General features: G+C 43.2%; 1 protein-coding gene across 1 annotated transcript in view; it reads right to left on the bottom strand.

The window, feature by feature from the left end:
- Nucleotides 1–5,806, bottom strand: part of Mthfs (methenyltetrahydrofolate synthetase) — a 44,099-nt gene extending 38,293 nt beyond the window's left edge. Inside the window, exon 1 of the mRNA XM_004660385.2 lies at nt 5,661–5,806. Within this exon, the coding sequence (XP_004660442.2) occupies nt 5,661–5,786 (126 nt within the window). The 5' untranslated portion in view covers nt 5,787–5,806. The remainder of the gene's footprint in view (nt 1–5,660) is intronic.
- Nucleotides 5,807–10,331: the final 4,525 nt, after the last annotated feature.

The following is a 10,331-nucleotide window of genomic DNA, read 5'->3' on the forward strand; positions in this document are numbered from 1 at the left end:
TCATCAGGGAAATGCAGATTAAAACTACATTGAGATTCCATCTCACTCCTGTCAGATTGGCCACCATCATGAAAACAAATGATCATAAATGTTGGCGGGGATGTGGAAAAAAAGGAACCCTTCTGCACTGCTGGTGGGAATGCAATCTGGTCCAGCCATTGTGGAAAACAGTGTGGAGGTTCCTAAAGCAGCTAGAGATTGATCTACCATATGACCCAGCTATAGCACTCCTAGGCATATATCCAAAGGACTCATCTCATTTCCTTAGAAGTACATGCTCAACCATGTTTATTGCTGCTCAATTTATAATAGCTGGGAAATGGAACCAGCCTAGATGTCCCTCAACAGATGAGTGGATAATGAAGATGTGGTACATTTATACAATGGAGTTCTACTCAGCGGTAAAGAAAAATGAAGTTATGAAATTTGCAGAAAAATGGATGGACCTGGAAAGTATTATACTAAGTCAGGTAACTCAGGCCCAGAAAGCCAAGCGCCACATGTTCTCTCTCATATGGGGATCCTAGCTACAGATGACTGGGCTTCTGTGTGAGAATGAAAATACTTAGTAACAGAGGCCAGTAAGTTGAAAAGGAGACATAAAGGGTGGAGAAAGGAAGGGAGGAGGATACTTAATAGGTTGATATTGTATATATGTAATTACAATGATTGTAATGGGGAGGTAATATGATTGAGAATGGAATTTCAAACGGGAAAGTGTGGGGGTGGGGAGGGAGGGAATTACCATGGGATATATTTTATAATCATGGAAAATGTTAATAAAAATTAAAAAAAAAAAAAAAACTCTTCTTTCCTAGTTCTTCCTTTGCTCTCAGCCTTCCTCAAGCAAAGTAAGATAGTGGGTTAAACAGTAAATCCTAATGCCTGGCTTTTAGTTCAAGACTCAAGATTTAAATATGTGATCCCTTTACCACTATGGTTCACACACTCTTATAGATGTGGAAACTCGTGAAAAAGCCACAGAGGGACCAGCTGTCTATCTTCAGAATGCCAAGCTGGATTCCCACCTACCCACTTCATTCGTTGCAGCTGGTGCACAGCACTTGGGATTCCCCCACAGCCTCGGCTAAGTGCCGAGCCTCGGCTTGCACAGACCTCTCCCAACCCTGTACTACTGGACCTCTCTCCTCCCAATTCCACCCACCGGAGCCCAACTCAACCCCTACTTGTTTCTCATCTCTGCAGAACTCTTACTACATTCCAACTGAATGTGCAACTCAGTACTTCTTTTACAGTTACGAGTCCACTAATTATGTCCCCACACGTAGCATTCTGAACCCATCCACCAAGTTCTCTAGGGTGGAGAGCATGCCTTAGCTGTAATAACAACCCTATTCTGTTCAACTGAGCATTAAAATGTTCACTAAATGTGGGAAGAGGTGACCTGGTCAAAGACCCCATATGTAGCTGAATCACTCAAGCAGAGAGGGACTAAGCTTTGCGTGTCATAAAAAGCAATCCTGGGGGCTGGAGAGATGGCTTAGCAGTTAAGGCATTTGCCTGCAAAGCCAAAGGACCCAGGTTCGATTCCCTAGGACCCACATAAGCCAGATGCACAATGGGCGCATGTGTCTGGAGTTTGTTTGCAGTGGCTGGAGGCCCTGAAGCACCCATTCTCTCTCTGTCTCCCTCTTTCTCCCTGTCAAATAAATAAATAAATATAAAATACTTTTTAAAAAAGCAATTCTGGAAACTTACCAGACCCAGAAGTTAGCCCTTTCCTCCCTTCTTTTCTCCATCCCTTTGCCGTTCTCACCTGTCCTCTAAACAGAGGGTAAAAGGAGGACACCAAAGCAGCTTACAGACGTGACTGACAGAGAGGAAAGTTACGTGACACTTCATACAGAGGAAAACAGAGACATGAGTAGTGCATATCAAACTAGGGCTAAGGAAGGGCGTTAACTCCTATGTTCTGAAAAATCCCAAACTGCTGCTAGGCATGGTATATACAAAACAAATGGAAACAAGAAATCCAGATTTGGGGGCAGGTTTGAGGCTTTTGGCATCCAGTTACAATATGAGAATGTGTCTTTCTTACTTTCTTTAAAGCAGAATATAGAAAATCAAGAGTTGGATAAGCAAAAACACCAACTAAAATTCAGTGTGAGACTATGTGCCTATATATATCTTCCTTAAATCCCATTCACATATTTGTAAAGAGAGGAGAAATCAAAGAAAACCCACTATAGAAATGAGGGTAATAAAACAATAACTAGACTAATTCCTGTAGGTCAGAGGATGAACTATATTTATACTTAAAGCAGACGATTACAACTCTATAAAAATGTACACAGAAGAAGGCAGAACCCATTCTTCCTTTTAAATTCCAACAAGTGATTATAAAAGGCAGTGGAATTCTCCCTTAGCTAACACACTTGCACTCACAAATATATAGACACAATGAGGGTTGAGAGTGTATCTCAGTGGTAGAAGGCTTAACTACCATGTGCAAGGGCCTGGGTTTGATGGCCAACACCCCGAGGAAACATAAATGCTGGGGCTGGAGAGAAGGCTTAAGAGTTAAGGCACTTGCCTGCAAAGCCAAAGGATCCTGGTTTGACTCTCCAGGACCCACGTAAGCCATATGCGCAAAGGGCCCATGCATCTGGAGTTCATTTGCAGTGGCTGGAGGCCCTGGCATGCCCGTTCCCTCCCTTTCTCCCCACCTTTCTCTCAAATAAATAAATAAATAAATAAAATATATTTTTTAAAAAACATAAGTGCTATTTATTATACAATAAATAATCATCAAAAATCATAGAAAGCAAAGGAATACAAAATAGAAGGATTCAAAGGATAAACTAAAAATGGAAGAAAGAAATGAGGTGGTGAGAAACTGAGATAATTCAGAGAATAGAGACTGTTTCTGAAATCTTAACTAGTTTTCTTTAACTCACAAAGATAAGTGTATCTATAGACCACTAAGGAAAAAAAGCAATTGCAGACTTGTGAAATAATCATTGGAAATTAAAATTGTGATGATCAAAATGAAAATAATTTAGGAGAAAGACTGACAGTAGAAGAAAAAACAAACAATGGGAAATGAATTTTTTAAATGTTGAGAGATATAGAAAATCAATATAAGATTTTTATAATTTAATTAATAAGAATTCCAGAAAGCCACAAAGGGAACTAATAATCAAAATATAACAGGTAAATAAAGTTATCTGTCCCCAGCTGAATGGAGGCCACAAGTGTTGAACAGAATGATAAAAAAAAATTATATTTGTAATTCAAATTATCAATTAAAGGCTGAAGGGATGGCACCATGTTTAAGGCACTTGTCTGCAATGCCCAATGACCAGGGTTTGATTCCCCAATACCCATGTAAAGCTGGATGCACAAATGACACATGTATCTGGAATTCATTTGCAGTGGCTAGAGGCCCTGGCATGTCCATTCTTTCTCTCTCTCTCTCTCTCTCTCTCTCTCTCTCTCTCTCTTCTCTCTCTCACTTACAAATAAATCAATAATGTATTTTAAAAACAATTCTTTCTTAGTCATACATAGGTAGTGGCATAAAAACTCTCTCTGTGTCCCTCTTCTGATTCTCTACTTGCAAATAAAATAAAAATGTAAAAGATTTTTAAAATTATATATCCTTTTCTTACATATTCATGTATGCAATTTGTGTTTGACAGTGAATATCACCTGACAAATGCTGTAACTTAGAGATTCCATTAACAACAACAGCAACAAAAAGACCAGACCATGAATGGTGGTTCACACCTATAATCTCAGCAGTTAAGAGGCTGAAATACTGAGGCAGGAAGATCATAGTGAGTTTAAGGCCATCCTCGACTACAGAGTGAATTCCAGCTCAGCTTGGGTTATAGCAGGACCCTGCCTTAATAAATTTAAAAAAAAAAAAAAAAGGAGAGGGCTGGAGAGGTGGCTTAGTGGTTAAGGCACTTGCCTGCAAAGCTAAAGGACCTTGGTTCGATTCCCCAGGACCCATGTAAGCCAAATGTGTCTGGAGTTTGTTTGTAGTGGCTGGAGGCCCTGGTGTGCCCATTCTCTCTCTGTGTCTCTTTATCTACCCCTTTCTCTCTCTGTCTGTCACTGCCAAATAAATAAATAAAAATGAACAAAAAATATTATTTTTTTAAAAAGGAAGGAGAAAGGGAGGGAAGAAGGGAAAGAAGGGGGTCCCTGGCACTTTGAAAATAAACAAGCAAACTGAACTCATCGGCATTTCTCCTTACGCCCTTCCTAAATCTGTCCTAACTTCTACATTATTTGTGCTTAGTAATGTTGAACCCCATTATCCCAAGCTCTAAATTTTAGACTCATAGGTGACTCCTGACCTAATATTCTCTACTCTCTATTGCATAGGTCTCTATTTCCTCTCCTCTGGCTATCAAAAGAGCCCCCAATGAATTCCCTTTCCCCCCTTTGCTTATTTCCCAAATCCTAATGTTACCTATTTACTTTCTCAGAAGGACATATCAAAAATAAAAGTTAGACCTAGTGCACACATCTGTAATGGCAGCCCTCACAAAGCTTGAAGCAAGAAAATTTTAAGGTCAGCTTGGGCTGCATAGTGAGATCCTGTCTCAAAAGAAAAAAATACAAGTTTATGTAAAGTATTGAATACAGCCCTTTACATGCCACTTCAACTCTCCTAACAGGCTCACAGGGTCATGTCCATTTGCTAGATAAGGAAGCAGAGGTACACACACACTAGACTTGCCCAAGGCTCAAAAGTTTAAATCCAGATCCATGTATTTCCAAAGCCCGAGTGAAATGCACCCTTGCCCTGTGCATGTTTCCAACTTCATTTTTCCCTTTACCTGACAAAATTCACCTTAATCTGTAAAATTCATCTTGCCTTCACCTCCCGAGAGCCAGAAATACAGGGTGAGCCACTCATACTTATAGAAAATTTCCAATTTTCCCTTCCCCTGCCTAGGTGCTCCACATTTGGTGTTAATCATATTCTGTGCTGCAATTTTGTACTGATTTCTCTGTTTCCTCGTTGAGGTCCTCTACTCCTTTAAGGGACAGCAACCATCTTTCCCATCCTCCAGCCCCCAGTACCTAGCAAAGTGTGGACCATCACTGGGTGTTAAACATATGTAAAATAGCAAATAAATCTGGAGAGATGGCTTAGCAGCTAAGGGGCTTGCCTGCAAAGCCAAAGGATCCAGGTTCAATCCCCCAGGACCCACGTAAGTCAGATAGATGCACAAGGTGGGGCCTGCGTGTGGAGTTCATTTGCAGTGGCTGCAGGCCCTGGGGCGTCCATTCTCTCTCTATCTGCCTCTCTCTCTCAAGAAATTAAAAATACTTTTTAGAAAAGAAATATCTAAAGTTTTAACCCTGAGAAAAAAGGACCGAGCTCTACATTGTCTACATCGACTAATGCACCCAGCAATGCTTCTCCTCATGGCCGGAAATGTCATCCGTCGATAGGAATTAACCCGCATCCGTATAGACGTGAGACTACCAATGGGAACCCAGGGTCTCCACAGAAGCGACGTGTGTGCGCGTGCGCGAGCGCGTCGGGGTGACGTGCGCGGGGCCGGGGCCGCGCACGCGCAGACGGAGCCGGAGCCGCGCACGCGCAGACGGAGCCGAGCCGCCGGGCGTCCGGCGCGCTTCCCGCTGCGGCGTGTGAGTTCCCCGCAGCCTCGCACCTTCTGGGTCAAGAGATGGGACTGGCGTAGCCGTTCCTCGGCGCTCAAGGCCCGCAAACGCTGCTTCAGCTCGGCCCGCAGACTCCGCTTGGCGCTGCTCACGGCCGCCGCCGCCGCCGCCGCCATCTCCCTGCTCCCAGCGGGGTCCGCCGCCTCGGGGAAGTCCGGGCTCACGGGCGCTTCCGGAGGCCCGCGCCACGCCCCCAGCGTGCCCACAGCCTGGACCCTGTGATGGGGAGGCCCGAGCCTGGGGTCCCGCCCCCATGACGTGCCCTGGCTTTTGTGCCCGGTTACTGTGGACCCTGCGCCCTGCCCAGGACACCTTCGCCCTGGTGCGTCCCAGGCTTCTGCAGAGGTACCCATAGTCCTCACCTGTTGCCAGGACCCTGTTGAAGGCCTCAAACGAACAAAGGCAAGACAGCTACGTGAAGTTCATACCTGTGGAAACGTGGCTTCCACTGGTTAAAGGGTTAAAAAAAACAAAAATCCCCTTTAGGGATGGCTTAGCGGTTAAGGCGCTAGCCTGCAAGCCAGAGATCTCAGGATCGACTCCCCAGCATCCACGTAAGCCAGATGCATAAGATGGCGCATGCTTCTGGGGTCCATTTGCAGCTGCTGAAGGCCCTGGCGTGCCCATTCTCTTTTTCACTGTCTCTTTCACGTGTGTGTGTGTGTCTGTGTCTGTGTCTGTCTCTGCCCCCCCCCTTTCTCTCTCTCTCTCAAATAAATAAAATAGCCGGGAGTGGTGGCTCAAGCCTTTAATTCCAGCACTTGGGAGACAGAGGTAGGAGGATCCCTGTGAGTTCGAGGCCACCCTGAGATTACATAGTTAATTCTAGGTCAGCCTGGACCAAAGTGAGACCCTACCTTAAAAAACCAAAAACCAAGCAATAAATAAGATAGATAGGTTAAAAAAAAGATTCTGTGGGCTGGAGAGATGGCTTAGCGGTTAAGCGCTTGCCTGTGAAGCCTAAGGACCCCGCTTCGAGGCTCGGTTCCCCAGGTCCCACGTTAGCCAGATGCACAAGGGGGCGCACGCGTCTGGAGTTCGTTTGCAGAGGCTGGAAGCCCTGGCGCGCCCATTCTCTCTCTCTCTCCCTCTATCTGTCTTTCTCTCTGCGTCTGTCGCTCTCAAAGAAATAAAAAAATTAAAAAAAAAAAAAAAGATTCTCCTTTACTACAAAGAACCTGCCTGTCTCTTTTCCAGTCAGCATGTTCACTGATGATGGACTTTAAGGTTGCGAATGCCGCAAGTGACAAGCTCTTCCTAGTTCTGTTCCGTCCCCTCACCTCTAGAGAACTTAGAACTCAAAATTAAGCGACCTGTGCATTATTGTCTCAGAGTTAACAGCTAGATCCTAGTTGCAAATGTGACCGAACATCCCAAAGTAATGCCACTAGCTGGGGACTAAATGTTCAAACACATGAAACTGAATTGGGGACATTTCACACACATTTAAATCATAATATGTATATATACATGTATGTATATCTTTTATCCCCTCATCCCTGCTCTCATTTCCCTGGGGCGCTCCTGAGTGGGATCATGAAGGCCTCAATCCGGCTCCATTGGGATAGGGGAGAGTGGGCAGGGGAGATCATGCCTCAGGATAGCCCTACCCACTCTGTGGCCCTTACTATCTTTCTGCCCCCTCTTACACAGTGTTCCCTGAGCTATGCAAAGCCTGTTGGCAGTCTGATTTAGTGTTGAGTTCTCAGTAGTCTCTGGATTTTTGTTTTGATGGGTTTGATTGATTATCCTGTCTGTCACCATCACTTGGAGCTAGTTGTCAGGCAGGTAGTGAGAGAAGTATTCCTATGGCCACTTCCTCTGCAATTTTTCGTGGGCCCTGGCAGATGTGATAGAGGTGGCACATCTTATAGTAGGCAGCCAGCTAGCTTACTGTCTTATCTGGAATGCCAGCTGGCCTAGAATTCACTCTAGCACAGGGTAGCCTCAAATTCACAGTAAGCCTACCTCAGCCTCCCCAATGCTGGAAGTATAGGTGTGAGCCACCATGTCCAGCTTACTTGAGTTTTTTGGTGGTGTTTAGTTGGTGGCTTGGTTGGTTGGTTGGTGTTTTTTTTTTGTTTGTTTGTTTTGTTTTGTTTTGTTTTTGTTTTTTTGAGACAGGGTCTTGCTGTGTAGCTTAGGCTATTCAAGAACACCCAGTCCTTCTGCCTGAGCTTCCTGACTGCTGGGATTACAGGTTTGTACCACCATTCCCAGATCATTGGATTTCTAAATGGTATCTCATAAATTGTGGAATTTTCTAATTTTATGAAGTTCTAAATTGCTTTTTTTTTTTCTTTTCAAGTTCAGGGTTTGTGTGCTTTAAGAAATCTTTGCTTACTCCAAGGCTGTGAAATTTTTCTTGTAATTACTTCTAGAAGTTGTATATTTTAACAAAGATTTAGGTCTAGAGTCTATATCAGTTTAAGTTTATGTATACAATGTGGAAGAACTGAGGGTCATAGAAGCCTTTTCCCACCTAAAAGTAAATAAATCACACAGTGAAGTGTATTTTAAAAGTCCAGGTCACAGACCAAAACAAAAAGTCACCAATTTCATGTGTTATTGCAAAAGAGGTAACTGTGATATAAAGATAGATTTTGTGGTTTCTTGTGTAAATATGCTCCTGGTATTAGTGTACATACTTCCTGTTACATCCTTTTCTGACTATTCATTCCCACCACTTAACTCTTATTAACACAAAAATGAATTAAAAGCCAAGCATGTTGGAGCATACTCGCAATCCCAGAAGTTGGGAGGCAGAGACAGGAGGATCAGAAAATCAAGGTCGTCCTTGACTCCATAACAAGGTCCAGGCAAGCTTGTACTACATAAGACCTTACCATACACGGAGATAGAGAGAGGAAGGGAGGGAGAGAGGGGGAGAGAGAGCGTGCAAAAAAAAAAAATACACTCAAAAATAAGACAAAGTAAAACAAAACCATGTGGAGAGAGACAGTTGTTGGCAAGAAGTAAAAGAAAATGTGGATGTCAACTCTTGCCCTGCACCCAGTGCGCACCAACCCCTGGTGGCATTTCAAATGTGATTTCATGATTAGCCAATGCTGCCCCAACCACAAACACTTCCTTCCTTGCTGACTTGCCCCAGTGTCTGGTTGGGAATCACATTTCATAGTGAAAGTGTTGATTACCGAATTCCATGTGAGGATGCGCATGGCTTTGGAGAGAGCAGCTCTGGTGCCTTTACGAGATCTACCAACAGCATCCTGGGAGATGCAATGCAAATCCCGGAGAATGTTGTGCAGCAGAAGACAAGCAGAAGGTCTTCCAAGCATGGCCAACCTCTGTGTTTTAGGCAGAATCTCACTGTAGCCCAGTCTGATTCAAAACTCACACTGAAATTTAGTTATTAAAAAAAGAAGAAGAAGAAGCAAAACAAGGAGGCTGGAGAGATGGCTCAGCAGTGAAGGCACTTACCTGCAAAGCCTAAGGACCCAAGTTTGATTCCCCTGTACCCACATAAAGTCAGGTGCACAAGGTGGCACATGTGTCTGGAATTCATTTGCAGTGGCTAAAAGACCCTAGCATGCTCCCATTCCCCCCACCCCCATCTGCTTCTCAAATAAATATTTCTTTTAAAGATTTTTTTAAAAATCAAGAAAACCCGCATATTTTAAATAAGTTTAAAGTTTTGTGTTGAGCTACATGTATGCATCCTATGGAATAGACACCCTTGACTGAACATGGTATAGGATTCCCTTATTGCAACGAAACTTTTTGACCTAAAAATTAGAACACAGGTCTAACAAAAGACAATTTTCTCATTTGTGAATTTATACAAAAATCAAGTTTAATAATGCCTTTAAATTCAAGTATTTAGTTGTTTTTCTTCAAAAGATTACAGAGTTTACAACCTTATAACAAACATCAGATTAAGAAAAGAATAAATAGATAATGAGATTGGGCCCAGATTTAAAAAAGAAGAAGAAAAGAAAAAGCATGATGAATTTATTTAAGCCTATTGTCACATGGCACATAAAGGTTTGGGTTGAAGACCCAAGGACCAATGCTTCACACTTATTTGGTGCTTGGGCTCAATGAAGAATGGATAACCTTGTGGTATAAAGAAGATTGAACATAGCGTGTGTGATGTAACAGTAATAGATTGAGGGGAAAAGCTCATCAGGACTCTCAATGTTCAAATTCTGTGCATAGCATTCCCTCCTCCCAGGTATGGGGCAGGGCCCCTTCTCAGATGTAGACTTAACAGCCAAGAGGCTAGAGTGATGGCTTAGTAGTTAAAGACACTTGCTTGCAAAACCCACTGCCTGGCTTCAGTTCTCCAACATACATGTAAAACTGCTTGCAGGCCAGACTTGTTTGCAGGGGCAAGAGGCCCTGTCTGGAAGAAGGTGGGGCACAGATCACTCTTCTGACCTCCACACAAATGCCCATACACATGCATCCACAAGCATAAGTGAATTAAATAATTTCTTAAAGACTTGCAAACAAAGGAAGTCAGAAAATTGCGTTATGACAAGTTGAAGAGACTAAGGAATATGTACAAGGTTGATCTCTGGCTTCTATGTGCATGTGCAACACGCAAGTACCCATACTCCTCACATGCACCCACACATACATGTGCACATATTTGCACATGAACCCACATATACATGAATAAATATGTGCACATATAT

The sequence above is a fragment of the Jaculus jaculus genome, chromosome 10, assembly GCF_020740685.1.
Source record: "Jaculus jaculus isolate mJacJac1 chromosome 10, mJacJac1.mat.Y.cur, whole genome shotgun sequence".
Lineage (NCBI taxonomy): Eukaryota > Metazoa > Chordata > Mammalia > Rodentia > Dipodidae > Jaculus > Jaculus jaculus.